Here is a 20848-nt window from a genome sequence, read left to right as displayed (position 1 = left end):
CAAAATCCTGGTCGTTAGCCAAAATTGGTGTTGATAAATTAATAACAGCAGATACCACGGTGATCACTGAACTAGCATAGGGCAATAAATCAAAAGGCAATTTTTTATTTAAACAATTATTATTATTCTACCCATCGTTCTCTCAACATGCACTCTCGCAGCAGCTATTTTGGAATTTCACAAAACTTCTTCCCTGTAAATTGCTTTTTCTTCTTTAGAAAGGGTGGTCTTATTAGTTCTAAACCACGCTCGTTGCAAAGATCTTCTATGGAAAACCCCTTGTTAACCATAATCCCATCTATGAACCCTTCACACACGTCCAATATTTTACTTTCAGACGTTACTTGTTGGTCGGAAAATCTTCCACAAAAAGCTTTGCTGACAAATGTTATAACACCGGAAGGTGCGATAAGGACCAAAAACTTAATCGTGTTCCTTCCTTTGTAGTGAGAGCACGTTTTTATTCTGCATTGAAGACACGCGGGTCTCTCTATTTCGACTTCAGTATAGTCTACTATTACCCTTGTATTAGGAAACTCAGAAAAACATCTGGGCATACACTTCATAATTTCATTTTTATCTAGCCATTTTATCGCGCATTTGAGAACCGAAACCTACTGCGTAAGAGTTAATTTAAAATTTTTTGAGGTCTGAACTTTACTTATTCCAAAAAAAGCTGATAGAGCGGTAAATGAAATGCCAAGTTTTAGTTTTATGAGTGTCAAAAATACCCTATCTCGAACATTCATTGAGATGCGGCTTGGAAACTTACTGTTAATATTTTTAATGATCGCATCAAATAGACCAGTACTTTGTAATCCTGTTAATGAAACTATAGAGGTGGCATTCAATATTCCATTATGAGTGTTGTCTCCTAACGGTTCTCCTAGCATACTTTGTCATAAGCTCGAATTCAGCATAATTTTCATCAAGTCTTCTAATCTGCCTTGTAGCGTTGTCCCTCTGCATTTTCACTTCTCTATAGTTGGGATCTTGACGCCTCTCAATTCTTGACATAATATCTCTCTGGTTTTCGGTTTCAGAATACACAGAATCTTCACGCCTACTTTGCCTTGTAGCATTGTCCCTTTGCATTTCGGCTTCTCTATAGCTGGAATCTTTACGCCTTAAAATTATTGACAAATTATATCTCTGGTTTTCGGCTTCACAGTACACAGAATTTTCAAGCTTATTTGCCTTGTATAATTATCTCTCTGGATTTCCGCCTTAGCATAATCCATATTTCCTCTTCTTTTCTTCCAGGAAAGATTATCCGTTTCTAACTCAGATTGAGCATAATTTGAATCAGTGCGCTTTTATCTCCGTTTCAAAAAATAATTTTGCGCATGTTCCCCAGTAGCACAAGCCTTCCGCATAACAGTCGGTTAAAGGTCGAATAGTCGGTTTACGGTCCAGTCGGCTGTACCATGCTTATTCCGACACTTTTCCGACTCATGATGCCGACTACTTCTTTTAGTTGGCAATGCCGACATCTATCTGACAGTTGGAACAGATATGGTTTAAAGTAGGCTTGCCTACCGTCTTGAAAATTCCAACTTATTTTTTGCCAATTGATTACCGACTCTCTCGCGCTAGTCGGTATTGTGACGTTTAAGAAGAGTAAAATTAAAAGCAAAGTAATGCTTAGGCCGTTTAGTAACCGACATTTATCCGACAGTTGGAACTGAGATGGTTTAAAGTAGGCTTGCCTACTGTCTAGAAAATTCCAACACATTTTTTGCCAATTGATTACCAACTCCCTCGCGCTAGTCGTTATTGTGACGTTTAAGAAGAGTAAACTTAAAAGCAAAGTTATTCTTAGGCCGTTTGGTAACCGACATTTATCCGACAGTTGGAACTGTGGTGGTTTGAAGTAGGCTTGTATACCGTCTAGAAAATTCCAACACATTTTTTGCCAATTGATTACCAACTCCCTCGCGCTAGTCGTTATTGTGACGTTTAAGAAGAGTAAAATTAAAAGCAAAGTTATTCTTAGGCCGTTTAGTAACCGACTTTTATCCGACAGTTGGATCTGTGGTGGTTTTGAAGTAGGCTTGCCTGCCGTCCTAAACATGTAACCCATTTTAGCCAATTGATTACCAACTCCTTCCCGCTAGTCGGTATGGTCACGTTTTAAAAGAGTAAAATGAAAAACGAAGTTGTTGTATAGGCCTTCTTTTTCCGTGGGACGGTTTTTTTGACTTTTACTATTCCGCATATGCCACCAAATTTTTTTGTTAAATATTTAACTTATACTATATTTCGACCCACAAGCAGAAGTTGCTAATACTATATTTTTGGCAACACTAGAAACGTAACGTTACAAAAAAACTGCAAAGCAAGAAAACACATCTGATTTTCTAGTTTGAATTTTCCCTCCTGTAATTTCTCGGGTCAGGTGACACGCCTCTGTTCTATTGGCGTAACTAAGGTAACGCCATGCACGTCATCATTGAAGAGGGCGCTGCTAGTGCGAAAGCAAGTCAGCCTTTCGAGTATCTCTGACGCGGCTGGGTCGTTAGAATGTTTAAACGAGATTTTTGTGGTCGAAAATGATTAGTTCTAGGCTTGCTAACTTTTAATTTCATTGCTAAGCTTCTTTGTCACACTATATAAACTATAAACGCCTTCGTTTGTCACGTAAGGTTTGAATTTTGTTATTGAATTATCAATCAATCTACTTTTTAGAGCCAGTTTTATGCATAAGCCTTTGCTTTTTTACCTAGCTTCTCATCTGCTGGGAACCACACCCCTATAAAGTGAAACCAAAACTTAAACGTTTATGTATACCTTCAGTTTCTTTGTTTGAATATAAAAGAAGCAAGTGTTTTGGGGCGCTTGAAGTTCAAAAACCTTCTATATTAAGTATTTTAAAGATTTTTGTTTGAGAAAATAATACTGAATTCCAAAATAGATCTCAATTTGTTTTAGTTAGAGAATTTTTATGCGGTTTCAAACATTTTAAGAGAAAAATGTGTCAAGTAATACCCTTTAGAATTGTATGTTTTTCTTTTTCTTTAAAAAATCTGTAAGTGTATATTTTTCATTAAGATTTTTGTAATTTAAGAGATAGTAACTGGCCACATCGAAGATATTAACAATGAATAATAATAAATACTTAAATTGATGTAAATATTATACTAGCCCTGAAAAGTTTTACTTTTTGTTAAAACCAATTAGCTAGGCAGCTAATATTTCCATTCGACTAGTCGTGTAATATCGAATACATTGTTTAATATTTGAATTTGTTATAATTGATGCTCAACCTGTATGTTACTTGAAATATTCAAAGTACAAATTCTAAAGCGATTTTCATTGAAAATGTAATAAAGAAATTACAATACTAGGTATCAGTATCCTTTATTATAAGCGAATGAAGCCTCGAGTTAAGGCTTGATCGTCGCAAAACCGTCGGGCCTCGAGTTAAGGCTTGATCGTCGCAAAACCGTCGGGCCTCGAGTTAAGGTTTGATCATCGCAAAAGCGTCGGACCTCTTGCTGACAGGCGGTTAAGTCGACTCTCAAACGTGTTGGATGAGAGTCGTATTTCATTCGTGTCGTGTAAACCAGTGGGCCGTCGTCCCACCGGGCGGACATTTCGATTCTCAAACCCTTACTCTACCTGCCCTTTACCGACGATTTACCGTTCCTATACTAAAAAGCCGCGAAATCGTCGGATTGAGCGCGGCTTTTGGTATGCATAATGACGCCGACATATAGTCGGCCAACAGTCGTTTTATAGTCGCCTCATAACAGTCGGAAAACCGGCGGGCCGTCGTTTCGCCGGGCGGACATTTCGACTCTCAAACCCTTACTCTACCAGCCCTTTACCGGCGATTTACCGTTCCTATACTAAAAAGCCGCGAAATCGTCGGATTGAGCGCGGCTTTAGGTAGGCATAATGACGCCGACATATAGTCGGCCAGCAGTCGTTTTATAGTAGCCTCAAAACAGTAGGGAAACCGGCGGGCCGTCGTCCCTCCAGGCGGACATTTCGACTCTCAAACCATTACTCTCCCGACTTATTAGTGACCTTTTACCAACTCGTCGGTAACACACAAAGCCAACCATGTAGGCCCTACTTCGGCAGTGCTACTAGGGTTATTAGTTTTCTGATCCACAACGGAAGCTAAAGGATGCTGACCAGCTGATGGGTCCTGACAAGTAAAGCCCACACTAGTTGATGGGTCCTACAGAGTTAAAGAACTCTGACTAGTTGATGGGTCCTGATGAGTTAAAAAATTTGACTTGTAGAAAAGCCCCAACTGGCAGGCGATTTTAACACCAACTGCCTCTCTAACTTCTTTTTTGCCGCATATCTCTCTCGTCTTCGAGCTTTTTCTCTCTCTCTCTGTATTCTGGATTCAAACGAAGCCTTCTCATCATTTCCGCTGATGTTTCTTTCACATTAGATGCCATTTCTGAACTCTCTCGTATTTTTAAAACAGCCGAGTTAAACAGGCACAAAGTCAATTTTGATTTCAGACCGTTGAAAATGTCCTGACTTAGTTCATAACTAGTCAGATATCCCGAAAACAATCTTGGTTTACGCGTAAATAGGCCTAAAAAATAATAAAATATGACAATGATAGAAAACAAAACTACCCGTTCAAAGAAATGCTTAATTTAATTAAATTAATTCTGAAAATAAACTATAAATAGTGGTAAATTAATAGGCTTAATAAAAATGAGAACTATGGTAAAAAGATTAAAAAACAAATAGTTATTTCGAACAATAAGTTTTCAATTAGGATTCACAAAAAGCAGAAGTAAACTTCCACAGCCGTACAGCACAGAGTTCGCAAGAGAACAAAGGAAAGGATGTTCAAAGCAGTGATGTCAGGTGGGAAAAATGGAATTTTCCTTTTCAACCCTTAAAATTTCCCTTTTTGGACCAAAATTTCCCTAGTTCAGGGCTGCCGCACATAGAAAATGATAGAATTATAAGGCTCCGTGATTATAGCATGACAACTGTTTTTAGCGATGTATTTTCGTAACGAACAGCGTGGGAAATTAGGCGGTGGCACAAGGCAAATGACCAGTTTAAAAATTGCCTGGTACAGTTTAAAAATTGGACCACTAAGAAATTTCAAGGGTAACCTGAGTCTAGACATTAACTCAAATATTTTAATTATCCACTTCTTTAGTTTAGCAGACGACGTGCTCTGGTCAATGGTAATGGACCAGTTTATTTATTCCAGGCCAGGGGGTCACTGGCCTAGTGTCTAGTTTAAAAAAAATTCTTATTTCCCACCCTTTTTGCAGTAGACTTTCAATAATTCAATGTTTGGAAATTACTAAAATAAGTAGCAGGGCTACCATCTATTGTGAATCCAACGTAATTAATAAGTCAATTTATAATTATTAATATTTTAATATTTTATAAAATTATTTAAATATAAAAATCATATTAGCGATATATAATTACATTAATTTAATGAGTACGTTCAATTAAATTAAATTTATTTGCTAAAAATTGTAGCTAGGGGGCTGTTAATAAGTCAGATTGCCTGATCCGGAAAAGCGCGATAGTCCGCGCCAGAGGCCTTAGGGCCCTTAGGGGCGCAACGTGTCGTCAATCATTAACCACACAACAAAACCTAGTAATCAAAGTGAAGAAGATGACATAGTGAATTGGTTGAAAAAGAAAATTATTTAATAACTACTCAATGTTGTGTTTCTCAAACTTCAAATGCTTTAAATTAAATCTTAAATAATCAAAAATCGCAAGGAATTGAGAAATAGCGAATATAATGAAAATTCGAACAAGTTAAGAATAGAACACGAACCCATGATTACGCCAACTAATTTTTACAATGATCAGTATCTAAATTTTAGGATGATTTCAGTTTGTAAATAATTGTCCTCAATTGAATTCCCTCTTTTCCCACAAGGAGGGTCTGAAATTTGCATCACTTGGCAGAGACTGGAGGTCGTCAGCGTTTAGTGACCGACTCTCAATGTGTATTAAAAAACTAGGATACATTTAAATTGAAATTCCAAATTATAATTAAATACTTTTTGTTTGATACGTTCATATTAAGGTAATCAATCCTTGAATACGTTAATTTAGTTTGACATTTGTCAAAGTTTCGTTTCTTCATACATTTAATACTCCTGTTATCGTTGAGTTGTTGATTTAATTTTGTTATTATCGTTGAGTTGTTGATTTAATTTTGTTATTATCATTGAGAAATTCAAATGGTGCCTTATATTTTTCATATTAACTTTACGCAAGGAGACCCAGCTTTAGACTCAGCCAGTGAGTCACTCCTCTTTGCGTAACACTTGAAGCCCAGGCCTCCCTGTTTAAATACAATGAATCCTCTTAGTCTGTAAACTATTTATTATCCCTAATTATTTTAATGTTCATTTTATGGAGAAGCTTAAGTTGAAGATTTTTATTTCATACATTCATAGTAACGTTATTTTAACCTTCAATACCTTTTTAGTTATACTTGAGTAGCATAGTTTTTAGAATGATAACTTAATTTAAGGATGATGTCAGTTTGTAAATCGCGTTAATTAAGTTCCCCTTTTCAAACTGGGATAAATTTAAATTGAAATTCCAAATTATAATAATTAAATACTTTTTGTTTGATACCTTGAGACTGGAGGTGGTAACGTTGAGTGACAGACTCAATGTGTATTTAAAAAACTGGGATACATTTAAATTGAAATTTCAAACTATAATTGAATACTTTTTGTTTGATACCTTGATGTTAACGTAATCAATTCTTGAATATGTTAATTTAGTTTTACGTTAGCCAGAGTTTCGCATTTCTTACTCCTGTTATCGTTGAGTTGTTGATTTAATTTTATAATTATCTTTGATCAATTCTTCCTCTCTCTTCTCTTGACTCTAACTTAACTCGATTTATGTACTAACCGACCGTGGCTCAGTTGGCTAAGGCAGGCGCTTTCACTATCGTCGAGTGTGGACCAGGAGGTGGCGGGATCGTTTCCTGGGTGTGTCTGAAAAATAATTGCATTTGAAATAAAATGTTTTACGCCACCTATGTGGTGTAACGCGAACTAAAGGTGAAATTTGAATTGACAATTCGCGGGAAATTCGAAATTTAAATTGTTCATTTATGACGAATCTCATCAGTTCACACTAAATCCAGCCAGCCGACCAGCCAACCTTCCAACAGAGGTCGGAACAATCGTTTTCCAGCTCTAAAAAGCGGCAAAACGAAAAACTAATCAGTTTCCTATGCGGACTTTATTGCGACTTTTCCTAAAAATATCGGTTTCCTATAGACTTTTCAATAAATTTTCTTTCAAAGTTTCAATTAGGAGTAAGGATCTTATGCGAGGGCAGGAGATATACAACATATTTATCTTTGTACTTTGGAGAGCGCGTCGTCTGCTACTCATTCTGGAGTGAGATATAGAAGAAAAACTAGAAATATGTAAACCATAGATATAGAAATACACTATTATAGCCTACCTTTGATTCAACGCTCGAGACTCAATGAAGCCAAAAATCGAATTTTGCCCCTCGGCATGTAAGATCGGCAGGGTAGGGAATAAAGCGACACTAGCCACCTAACGGCGGACGGGTAAATTAAAAATAAAAATGTTCTGTTTATTTTTGAAGTATACAAATTATTGAAAAAAGGCGGGAAATTCAAGTTGCAACTTTCATATTTTTAAAACTCAAAAGCTTTTGGCGTTGTTAAAAAGGATAATCGGTAAGTGGAAAGTGAATTGTACTAACTAGTAAAACCGTTTAGAATGTCTTTTTGAACATTTTTAATGCAACAAAAACCTGAAATTGATTAAATATCTCATTTAATGAGTAGGCTTAGAAATGGTTAAAGTTTGTGCCGTTCTTGACTGCAAAAGCCTTTCAACAACAAATAAAATATCATTTCACAGGCATGTTGGTTGCACTTTTTCTAAATATGAAATAATTTATACTCGTTGCTTTCATGTAATTAAGATTTCCACAAATAATCAAACGGTTATGTCATAAATGGCTCGTGGCTATAAAACGGTTGGACCATTTTGTATACGGTAATCACTTTCAAGAAAGTGATTTTCGTGTAAGCGAAGACAGAAACCACAAAACACTGAAATTACTAAAGGACGAGGCAATACCTTCTTTGTTTTATTTAAGATTTAATGAAGCGAGATATTCGCAGAAACCACACATTGACAGTGCATTGCTTAGTACAATACCCACCCAACATCGCGCAACAGAGTCTTCATCATTGATCCCAGATTTTCTGTTCTTTACCCACGAAGTAGAAGTCTGTACATCAGCCGTCGGCATCGTCCAAGTATATATCTTGAAAAATAATAATATAATTAAAAAAATAATAATTAAGACCCAGCTTGGTTAATAATATATTATTTGCAATGGGAAGTCTGCGGAGATTTTTGACCACAATTCATTAATTGCGGCTGAATCAAGTGAAATGATCGATGACCTAGGAAACACCATGGATGTACAAGACATATTACTAATACAAAACAAATATGATCATGTAGGTGGCTGAGCTACGAGTAATAATTACGATCTCAGTGCATACAGTAGGTTTTTTTCCGCGGTTCCTAAGACATATTTCAGGAGGCACAGTACCTGTGATTCGCCATCAGTTCATAAAATAAAGAAACACGCGAAAGCTTTGAAAATTCAATTATCTAAAACATACCTAACAATATTAAATTCTTCGTCGTGAAATTAACTTTCCAATAAACAGAAATCCAGTCAAACATCCATGCATTTGATGGCGCTTCAATATGCTCTACAAAAAGAAAAAAACAAAAACAAAAGTCTTCGAAAAAAGCTCAAGGTCGCTCACCAAACACGACGGCGAAAAAATTTAAAACTTTCTTGCCTCAATGAAGTGAGGAAGCAAAATCTTCTTTCAGAAGAAAATGCAATGGATATTCAAGAGCGCTTTGGACCAACTGCGAAAGAAATGTTTAAACTTTTACGACATTCAGGAGTGAAAAATCCAACAAAACAAAAATACCCTCAGTTAATTCGAAGCTTTGGACAGGGAAAGAGTTCTCCGGTTACGTAAACTTGGGGTTAGGCCACAATGCCCAAGATTCTGACGAGATTGCAACATCGGCCCTAGTTTTCATGGCTGTAGCAATAATTGGCCATTGGAAAGTGCCAGTCGGCGATTTCCTGCGGTTCACAGCCCATAGCTCTATGCTAAAAACTCTCGCAACTGAGTGTCTTTTCAATGTACACAAAACAGGTGCCAAATGTAATGCTCTTGTGTGTGATGAACTAAAAAGCAATATCACGATGGCTCAGTTACTTGGGGTTACCATCACAAAAGACGCCGTACAGAGCAGTTTCCCAAACTCAGGTACAATTGATATGGTCCTATTTTCTTTAGTTTTCGCTTCGGACAAAAACTATTCCCAACTATGTTATTTCTCCCCTTCCAGTGGATCCCAGTGAAAGAGTACACTTTCTTCTCGATGCATGCCACATGCGTAAATTTGAGAAATTTATGGGAGCATTATGGTGTTTTAATTGACCAACGCACGGCCGAAGTACACAAAACTAACACTTTCTAAATGGTTTTTCATTTTTGCTAATAATCTGCATAATTACTTAGCGAATTGACTGGGGGTACGTAGCCACCCTACATGCCTACCAATCATACTAGGGTTTAACCTTGGCAAACAAGCTTTCCAAATTCCATATTAATTTCAAGAGTCAAAAAATGAAAGTGAACTTAGCAGCGCAAACCAGAAGTAGCTCCGTAGCAACGGGAATTGAGTTTCTGAGGAGGGAGGGGATCCAGTATACCAAGGCAGTGTCCCAACATCAAGATTTATATTATCCATTGATAGGTACTAATTACACTTTATTGTCCAGTCTTGAAAACTTTGAGATGCAACTTCACTTTGTCTTGTATAGATTGTTTGATGTTTTAAATTCAAGAAACCCAATGGCTAAAGTTTTAAGGCAGCAATCCGACCTTCCAACCTAGATATTACAAAAAGGGATCTATTAAAGACGAAGGAACTGTTGTTAAATTTGACAGATATAGAAGGCAACTTAATTCTAGAAAGTCCAAGAAAAACAGCCATTTTGGGATTCACACTCGTCATTCACAGTGTGTTGGATATTGCGTAGAAATATGTTGCTCCCAATGACGCACCACTGAAGTATAATGTTAAATAAACTAAACCTCTCATGATGAATGTCAAACTATTTCTTAATTTTTAAAGTACCTTTTGACGTACAAACTGTCACAAGACCATCTTGAGTTGTATTTTAATACAATCCGTCAGAGAGGAGGCTGGAACAACAATCCAAGCTGTCGGCAATTCACCGCAGCGTACAAAAACACACTAGTGACAAAAATTGAAACGTCAAGAAGTGGAAATGTCATTGCTTTAGACAATACGCACGTCCCAAATCTATGCGAGGTCTTGGTTCCAATCACAGAAACCAACATAGCTGAAGCTCAGCAAGACTCTTTTGATTTAGATGACATTGACAACTTTATTATCTTTCTTAATAGTAATGGTAAAATGAGAGTTAGCCATAACGGGGTGAAAATATATCATGTTAATACTATGGGGTTTTACCTTGACGGTTTTTACCGGATAATCTATGCCGTTGATTGTTCGTCATTCGCCGGAAGAAGCCGTTTATATCTTCCCGTCAAAGTGGTTGTGCCTAAGATAGAACGGGAGAGGTTTCACTTTATCGCGGTTACACGCGACGGTCGATTCAACTTTTGAGGTTCTATAGATTAACGTGTGAGGTATAGGCTTTCATTAGATGGGCCGTGCCGTCGACGGCACGTTTAGTTTCCCCATGATTAGGCTTAAGAAATAGGACGGGAGGTGTTTCTCTTTAACGCGGCTACACTCGACGGTCGATTCAATTTTGAGGTGTTCTATAGATGTGGTGTTCAGGCTTATTTTCCTTTAGACTCAGCTTTCTCATTGCTATTGACGAGAGATAATACGGTTATTCAGTTCATCTCGATCGCACAGTTTCTCCGAGATTTTCAATACCTCATTTTGATTATGGAAAGTAAATATTTCATCGTCATGGGTTACAAACAGGGTATATTATCCCCTCGAAAGATTAAGCTTACTCTTAATTACTTAAGTGAACAAAAACGATGGTATAAAAGGGGTGAGTTTCAAGTCGTATTCATTGTACCAACGATATTGAACGATTCAAGATGTAAGTATAGGCGAGCTATTTAGCGATATTGGGATATGTTTTAATGATATTTATATTAAGGTTCACCGCCAAAGTATTTCCTATTTCAATCGGCAAAGGAATCAGTATAACACCGGACTCTGAAATTCAGCTAGGCTCTTTGGACGGGAGTTCACTAATTACTTTGACTGAGGACGAATTCCAGGAGCTATACCGAGAGCGTAGAGAAAACACGTCCTTCTTGGACAGCGAGTCGGTTGCCCCTTCATCTTGGTTTTTCGAGGGATCTCAAACAAAACGGGTTGACTTATCCGTATTTCAAGGCATTAGGATCGTTAGTGTTCGAGAAATGCGTCTAGGTGGTGGTGTGAATTACGCGAAATACTTAATACGAAAGTCGGTTTCACCGTTTCAAAACCACTCTGGCTATCATTATTGGATAAATACGACGAAGTTACAACGTTTCTAGGTGAGGCTAAACGGGTTCACGAGAAAATTCAGAAACTTGTGCTAGACCAGTTAAGGGAAACAATTTCTAAAACTTGTGATGAATGTGAGTGGGATAATCCCTCTCAAATAAAACACGAATGCATAATGTGTGACTGGAATACACGTGTGGAAATGAATTTTACATTAGCTATGAGTAAAATGAGTTATTCCGAGATTACAAAAGACTTTACCACGAATACATTTCTGGATGAACAATTCTGCGAATATATGCTTTGTAATATTGCTTGTAAATCGAAAAAATTACTATTAAAAAAATCAGAAGATATCACACGATAATAAATAATTGTCACACTTTATAAAATAAGGGTATTGCAGGTTTATGAAGTTTTGCAAATACTTCCTCAAAAAAGCTCGTTTGCGGCGAATTATTCTACCAAAAACAGTTCGATTAGATGTTTTTCTAAACGAACGTTTATGTTCAAGTTTTTAAAACCAAAACGTTCGATTTTAGGTGACAACATCTTCGCAAAATAGGGTTAATCCTATGGGAAATTCATTTCACAAATGATCGATTTCGATAGAGTTTTTCAAAACTAGATGACCGCTTCTATGGAGATGAAAATAAACTCTCTACTTAAAAACGATGGTTTATAATAACCTAAACCGTCCTAAAATCGAACGTTTAGAAATTCCGGTACCGGAGGGGTTTGTATAAGCGAATACTCGTTTGACTTAGGCCATTTATTCGCTGACGGTAAGGAGATTCGGTCATGTATCCATTCTACCATACATTTAACGCCATCTTGGCTGGTCCATCCCATTCCGGTAAGACTCAACTGGTTCTCAAACTAATTGAGTATCGGGATGTAATGTTCTCACCTAAATTTAGTGAGATTCATTGGTATTACGGAGAATGGCAGCCGTTTTTTGATAAATTGAAAGGCAAAGTTATTTTCAAGGAGGGATTACCAAATTTAACTGAATATAACGATAGTAAACCCTGTCTCCTTATAATCGACGATCTAATGTCTGAAAACAAGGGGCAGATCGGTTCCCTATTTACTAAAGGTAGTCATCACAGAAATCTGAGCGTAATTTTCATCACTCAAATCTTATTTCACCAATCTAAAGACTCTCGAGATATATCTTTGAATGCGCACTATATCATACTAATGAAGTCGCCTCGTGATAAACAACAATTGAGTACAATTGCCAGACAGATGTTCCCTGAAAACTGGCGTTTCGTTGTCGACGCCTATCGAGACGCGACGAGTAGCCCCTTCGGTTATCTACTACTTGATATGAATCTGCGATGTCCGGAGAACCACCGAGTTAGAACCGGAGTATTTCCTCACGAGTCAGGTGTCGCGTACGTCCCCAGGGTAAATATTAGAAAGCCTCTCCAACGATGCGGCATTCTACAAGAATGACTTACGCTGTTCACTTGCAAAAAGATTTGCTCTCTGTCTTAGCTAAATCGAAACGTGGTCAGAGGCGAATTTTACTGAAAAGTGCCAAGAAATCATTAATCGACGCCATATCAGAGTGTGTACATAATACATTACAAGGAAAACTAAAATTAAACGAGTCTCAAAAAGCTCGGTTAGCCAAACATTCGGGGAAACTAAGGAAGATTGCCAGTAAAAAAACTATCCTGGAAACGTAAACGCGCCATTCTAGTTCAAGACGGGTGTGGATTTTTCTCGTTCCTCTTCCCCCTCGTTTCTACGATTATCAGCGCGATAGCCGGAAATAATTCATAATTATGCAGTACGCCCAGAAAATGTTACTCGTCCCTAGCGAGACGCTCAAAGATGATCCCTTCCCCCACCCTCAAAAGCGGGTGGTAACGGCTTTAGACGGTGATATGAATTCTATTCTAGTTCGAAAGGATTTGGATGATAGTTCAAAATGGCGTCTGTACGAGCAAACTCTACAACGGTACACTAATCTACATACTATAGCCAAGCAACCGAAGCAGATATTGTTAGAGAACAGCCCTAGATCGAGTTTAAACGTAGCGTGGATGGATGATATTCCTCTTAAGTATATAGCCCGTGTTCAGAAGTTAGTTGATCATATTGAAAATGTCCCTGGTCAGCTTAGGTGGTTAGCTAACGGAGAAGTAGTTGTTAAAAATTCTATAGTGCCAGGATCGGATATTAGGGATATTGTTTTAGAATTTGTCAGACCTACATCGCACTCAAACACCAAACCGAGAGGATTTTACGCCGTAACGAACTTGCTAGCTCAACATGCTGCACAGTGGTTCCAACCGCATAATCGAACATCATCGGTAAAAAAAACTCGGCTACCTCTTGCAAATAACCCGTTATCTGCTGTCTCCAAATCCCCCACTAAGAAAAAGACTACGGTGAAAAAGATTAAAAAGGTTAGACTGATAGGAGCCCCATGGCTCCCCTACAAAATGTCTCCGAAATCCTAGAAGGAATTTATTTTAATCCATCTCACGAAGCCAGTTATGGAGGGGTGGAAAAGTTATAATTGGCAGCGAAACCCTCGGGGGTCTCCAGACAACAAGTGTTAGATTGGTTAAAGGGTAGGGATTCTTATACTTTACACAAAAAGGTTTTTAGAAAGTTTAAACGTAACAAGGTTATGGTTCACCATATAGACGAGCAATACCAGGCGGATTTAAATGATATGCGAGCCTTAGCTAAATATAACGATGGTTATAATTATATTTTAACAGTAATTGATTGTTTCAGTAGAAAGGCGTGGGCAATACCCATGAAAACAAAAACTGGGGTAGAGATGGTATCCGCATTCGAGTCAATATTTAAGGATACACTAGCATCAAAGTTACAGACGGATAAAGGGACAACGTTTAAGAATAAGCTTTTTCAGGCCTATTTAAAGGAGAAAGGGGTGGCATTTTTCACTATCGAGAACGACGATATAAAGGCTTGTCTAGTAGAACGCTTTAATCAAACTTTAAAGGGACGTATGTATAGGTACTTTACGCACAACAATACCAAGAGATATGTGGATGTATTGTCGGCTTTGGTTCAGGCATATAATAATTCCATCCACTCAACCATAAAAATTGCTCCCTCAGAGGTTACGGGAACTAACGCACATCAAGTTTTCGACAATATCTACGCAAAATACTTTAAACAGAAAGTCGCGAGTATTAATACGATAGATTTAAAAGTCGGGGACTACGTTAGAATTTCTCGTAACAAGATGGTTTTCGAGAAAGGGTATGAACATCACTTTACAATGGAAGTTTTTAAGATTATTGGGAAAATAGACCGATACCCACCTGTATTCACATTGGAAGATTTAGATGAAAATCCTATAAAAGGCGTGTTTTATGCTAGGGAGCTCCAGTCGATAGATAAACCCATAACGTACAGGATCGAGAAGGTTTTACGTCGACGTACTCGAAACAAACAAAGGGAGATTTTTGTAAAGTGGTTGGGATACCCGGAGTCCATGTCTAGTTGGATTTATGCTCAAGATGCAGTCTCCCTTCTACCTAACGCTTCCTAGCAACGCTAGTATGCAAATTTACGAAAAAACCACAGCCTGCTACTCAACCAAACTATCAAAATGTATACAATTGGAGGGGGGACATTGGGAGGCTGCTCTAGTTGAGATAATATATCCAGTATCCTTTCATAATGTTAAGGAAGGCGAAGGTTACATGCAGTTAGCGGTTACTGAAATATCTCCAGAAGAACCGACGGCTCATCCTCAAGCTACCGATCCTAGTTCCAGAGCTTTTTTTAAGAATCGTGGTGTAGTGAATTATGTTGATACCGTAGAAAAACCCACCCCCATAGGGGATATATTCACCATACCCGGCGATTATTATATCAGTTTACCCGTGTTTTTGAAACAGCTGTACCGCAGCCTCGAGTCGTGGGAATACGCATCTCAGTTTTCTTTTATCAGCGACCCCCTCACCAATCACGTGGTTGTATTTGTAAGACGTAACACGTCGATAGCCTTTTCCCCGGTCCTATTTAAACTCCTAGGTTATAACGAGGATATTATGCCCCTTATTTGCCCTCCCGATCAATCTGAGATAAATTTAAGAAGCGACGTGCCCGCCAGATTAAATTACTTTATACCGGATCAGCTATTTGTCTATTCCGATATAGTAAGCAATGAACTAGTAGGCGATACGATAGCGCCATTACTTCGTATTGTCGGTGTTGAAGATAAACCCCATGGCTCTATAGTCACTAAAACGTTCGATTCACCTCACTATGTTAAAGTTGCTAAACGTTATTTCGAGACGTTAGAAATAGATATAAGAACGAGTTTAGGTCAACCGACGGCATTCGAGTTCGGACAGACAACCTGTAAAATACATTTTAGACCATGCCCAAATCAGACGTCTTAGGTCATCGTTGCGAGTACCGGTCGTATTATTTTGACCAGGTAGGTGGAGGAGTTTCGAGTGTTTTTTCTGGTAGACCTTATCAAAAAGGCCACGGGGTAGGGGGCTTGCTCAAGGGCTTGTTTAGATGGGCCAGACCGTCATTAGTTAAAGGCGCTAAATATCTAGGTGTTAAAGCCGCTACGACGGCGTATAAAATATTAGGCGATGTAGCTGAAGGACAGAATATAAAATCGGCTGTCAAGCGTCGATTTAACGAGACTATGGACAATATCATCAACCCTCAGAAAGCGTCGGGCGTTATAAAGAGGCTCAAGCTGAAAAGACTCTCAGTTACTCTCAAGGGAGCAAAGAAGAAACCACGCGACATTTTCTCGCGATAAAAATGCTCTCCGTTCAAGCCCTGAAGAGTGAACTCGATATTTTTGCTTCACCACCTACACAGACAAGTATAAAACACGGACAATGGACCTGGTATAAACCTCTATCAGCGCTATATGACAGCTCTACCGTCGAATACCACATCCCCGGAAACGGGGATTATTACATGTATTTAGCCCAAACAATGCATTACACCCGGTTAAGTGTGACCAAAGATGACGGCGGGATTCTACCGGACGACGCTGTGGTGGCTCTCGTAAATAACGCGGCTCACTCCTTATGGCCAAATTATGAAATCTATTTTGGTTCCACCCTCGTAACGCCGGCGGCAAACAACTACTCATTTCGCGCTTACATCGAATCCCTTCTAAACTATGGACTAGCCGCTAAAAACACGCATTTGTCTTGCGCTGGTTGGGCTAAAGACGAGGCGGGTAAGATGGATGATCTAACCGGAAGCGGTTTTCTTGTCAGAAAGAAAGCCGTCGAAAAATCTGTGGATATCGAATTTTACTGTCCCGTATTTAGCGATGTGTTTAATATACCCGAATATCTGGTGAATGCTGTGGATGGTAAAATGAGCTTCTCGAGAAACAAAGACGAATTTGTGCTGATGTTTAAAGAGACCGCGACCCTCAAGGGTTGCAAAATATTGCTTAAAGAAGATGGGATAAATGTACGCAAGGTTAAACTGGCACCTAAAATATTATTGGCGCATGAAGCTGCTCTCGCTAGAGGTGCTGCCCAGTATAATTTTACGCGTACCGAGATAAAAACGAAAACTTTGTCAGCGTACACGCAGAGTCAGAGTTTCGACAATATATATCTAGGTGCCCTCCCTACTCGCGTCATAATCGGTCTAGTTTCCAACAAGGCGTTAAAGGGTAGCTACACCCATAACCCCTTTAACTTAAAAAATTACAATTTGAATCATTTAGCTTTGTATGTGGATAACGATCAGATACCTTCTAAAGCCTTAACACCGAATTTTACTAAAAAATTGTTTATGAGAGAGTACCACACCTTGTTTTCAGGGTGTAATAATCATTATAAGGACGACGGTAACGATATATCCCCTTTCGAGTACGCTAACGGGTACACCTTATATGCCTTCGATTTAACCCCTGATATTTCGGCTAGTGATTCCAACTTCTGGAATATTGTTAAACAAGGTCAATTACGATTGGATCAAGGTTTTGCGACCGCCTTACCCGAAGCTGTTGTTTGCATCGTTTACGCCGAGTTTCAAAGCCTAATTCAAGTTGATAAAAATAGAAACGTGATTGTCGATTATTAATGTCAGCAACAAACACAGTAGATTTAAATTACGCCCTATCAAAAACCCCGAGTTTTTTGGGCGTTTTTGCTTCGGATAGGCTACCTCATAAGGTTTCTCAATATCCCATGTCTCTCATCATAAACTTTGACCAGCACAATAGAAGGGGGTCGAACTGGGTTTCCATCTATATAGACGCCCTACGTGTCGGTTATTATTTCGATAGCTACGGCTTACCACCATATTTTATACCTAGTCCAAGATTATTTTTATTGGAACATTGTAAGAAATGATCATATCGGGGGAGACAGCTACAAAGTCTCGACAGTAAAGTTTGCGGTCAATACAGTGCCTTGTATATTATACATAGAAGTTCGAAGAAAAGTACGAAAAGCTTTTTGGATGGGTTTTCCTGGAGGCAGCGACAAAATGATCTGAAGATCGCGAAGCGCTTCAATAATCATATAATAAGACTGAAAAGGAGTATGAATCATATCTAAAGTGTATATAATAAGACTGAAAAGGAGTATGAATCATATATAAAGTGTATTTAATAAGACTGAAAAGGAGTATGAATCATATCTAAAGTGTAACATATTTAAGCAATTTTTCAAAATAAAGTTTATTTTCAAATTTCGTGGTCATCTTCTGACTCTAGAGCACGCCTATATTACATTCACTATATCTAGGTTTTCTACGGATAAAAACGCCAGCGATAATATGATAAAATAATTTATGTATAAAAAATTTTCAATAAAATTATAATTTCAAGTTTATCACGGTTTTATATTTAATTCTTTACATTTTTGGTTAAATTTTTTGATAAAAAAATGCCCATATGCCAGGGTGCGCACTCCTCCTGGGAGGATATTTTTTTGTTATCACAAGCGGATAACGCCTTTTTGGTTTTGTGAACTGTACGCAGATTGTGTTTAGTGCTCACAATCCTTTTCATACTGCACGTCGTTTCTTCTTCACCAAATAAACATTTCCGATAATCAGCATGATAAATTGATCGTTTAACGACGCGGCGACAGATTCCCTTTGCGGTTTTGTTTTCACCGTTTTCGGATAGAATAGAATAAAGCTTAGGTCTTAACCCTACAAATTCTAATAAGGGTAGAGGTGTAAACATGATTAAGAAAATAATTTTTTCGGAAATATTACCCTTTATTATCACTCCATCCATCTCATCTTTCATCTTACCCAGGACCTTCTTATTCACATCGCTGAAAAGAGGGTGCGATTTCGGATAACCGGAGAAATCAAACCGATCTGCGTGCTCCTTAAAGTCAGCGTATACGTCTAAGGTCTTTATGTCGTACATTAAGCTATCTATGAATTGAAGATAAAGTTAGTGGGGGTAGGAGGGGGGATTTAAGATAAATAAACAAACCAGTATCAGTAAATTGAAGAATGGCCTTATCTCCGTATTTCTCTCTAATAAAATCGTAGTGAAATCGATATAGAAATAATTTGGAAAGATCTAATATTGAGAAGCCAGTGTAAATGGGTCGATTTAGGGTTAAAGTTTTCTTAACCATCTGGATTCCGACCAATTCATTATGATACATAATGAATTTTTGGAAGGCCGGTGATGATGCCTTTTTAACCGCTCTTTCCTCGGTTTGTACGAGATGGAAATCTATTCGATTCCGTAGATTTTCCATGGTCTTACCGAAAACGCTGTTAGACATCCAATTAATAACAAAGATAATGAATATTGATTAGCCTTTTGGTACCTATTGTTCATCAGTTTAAAATAGTCGCGTTGGAATGAATTAGTAGCGTTTTTCCGTTTCTCCGTATTGAAATCTATGTAAGGGCTTAACCAAGGGCCTTGGTTAAACCATAATATTTTATGTACTCTGGTTAATTTTAGACCCTTCGAAAGGTAATATTTTAGATTCCTATAGTGTATGACGTAGTTGCATTTGTTATCCAGACTAGGTACGAGTTTAGGTAGAGTGTCTTTCAGGGGGAGACCATTCTTTTCCATCAATGATTTATAGTATGAGGAAAACTCATCGGTGGTTATTTCCCTCGTCTCTGGTGCTAGCGGATAGCAATTATGGGAACGGTGTAATTCCTTGGGGTATTTCAAATCCACCTCGAGAATGAATCCGTGGGGTGAATCGTCTGGCGTGTTCAGAATGGTCTTCTCGGTATAAGACAGAAGATCGGGCGTCTTGCTATGAGCAAAAATATCACTGACCTCATCAATCCAATTGAAGTTATTCATGGGTAAATAGTCCTTCATAACGTTACCTATTGTAGACATTGAAAAATAAGATTATAAGAACATTTTAGCTTATTAATATTCCATAAATTACCGTATAAATTATTTAGGTCGAGATATACGATGTAGTTACTAGGCTTGGATGGATCGTAGTTCGGTAAATCCTTGTTATTAGCCTCGGCAAAACGGTTGGAAATTAGACTCACACCGCCACGTATACACCTTTCTTAACGTGGAAATTTGTAAATAGCATAAATGAAAACATATTAAAATAAATTACCAATGAATAGATGCATATCCGGGTCTAAGAGCAAATCCAACTTTACATCCGTCATCAGCAGCGCAGCCTGCCAAGCCAAGCCAGGTCCGGTATACGAGTGAGCGGGGTCCAATCGATAGAAATCGAGACACATTGTCCTGAATTCTTAGAACACACATGCTAATTGTAATGTGTCAATTTGGACATATGTGTCATGTAGATCACCTAAAAATTATAAATATTAAAATATCATCCCCCCTTAACAGATAAAAATTACCTAAAGTCTTCATTCCAAATTTCTCCCAGACTTCACGCGCATGCTGGTAGCTTGCTTCAGAGATAGACTCATCAGTTAATGTATTATAGAAGGCCTCCCTCGACGGTAGTTCAGTTTCCTCAAATCGTTCCATAGAATCCATATAATCATATGGGAAAGGCAACTTCTTGAGAGCTTAATTTACTTGATCGGGGTTATATGACGCGCTAAGGATCTTGAATTTATCAATTCCACCAGTAGCTAAATTTTGAACAAGGGTGTCCAGCGAAGCCCCCATAAATCGCATCGAATCTAGGAATTGTAATCTCCAAAACCCGAAACTGATATAGGTCTCGGTATTGTTAGGGATGACCGTTATCTTCTCCTCCTTGAAAAGACCAATCTTTTGGAGGATAAGATGGTTAATAGTTCCAGTCATCAAGCCAATGGTTCAA

General features: G+C 38.1%; 2 protein-coding genes and 1 long non-coding RNA gene across 3 annotated transcripts; 2 read left to right on the top strand and 1 right to left on the bottom strand.

The window, feature by feature from the left end:
- Positions 1-2401: 2401 nt before the first annotated feature.
- LOC149658447 (uncharacterized) lies at positions 2402-3067 on the top strand. The gene is made up of 3 exons (XR_016370075.1): positions 2402-2640; positions 2727-2865; positions 2932-3067. It is a non-coding gene; the product is annotated as an uncharacterized LOC149658447 (long non-coding RNA).
- A 13300-nt stretch (positions 3068-16367) lies between these two features.
- On the top strand, positions 16368-17660 carry LOC149658446 (uncharacterized protein F54H12.2-like). Its single transcript, XM_089844741.1, has one exon. The coding sequence runs from the start codon at positions 16368-16370 to the stop codon at positions 17658-17660; it is 1293 nt and encodes a 430-aa protein (XP_089700867.1).
- A 290-nt stretch (positions 17661-17950) lies between these two features.
- LOC149658445 (uncharacterized) lies at positions 17951-20556 on the bottom strand. The gene is made up of 8 exons (XM_089844740.1): positions 20415-20556; positions 20159-20302; positions 19973-20104; positions 19382-19907; positions 19036-19325; positions 18807-18974; positions 18583-18740; positions 17951-18073 (listed from the first exon to the last, which is right to left on the bottom strand). Exons 1-8 carry the CDS (start codon positions 20554-20556, stop codon positions 17951-17953), a joined length of 1683 nt encoding a protein of 560 aa, XP_089700866.1.
- Positions 20557-20848: the final 292 nt, after the last annotated feature.

The sequence above is a fragment of the Phalangium opilio genome, unplaced genomic scaffold, assembly GCF_054372755.1.
Source record: "Phalangium opilio isolate 3A_F unplaced genomic scaffold, DU_Popi_V2 ptg000077l_1, whole genome shotgun sequence".
Taxonomy (NCBI): Eukaryota; Metazoa; Arthropoda; class Arachnida; order Opiliones; family Phalangiidae; genus Phalangium; species Phalangium opilio.
The sequence above is the reverse complement of the archived record's forward strand: the minus strand, read 5'-3'. Positions and strand labels throughout refer to the sequence as shown.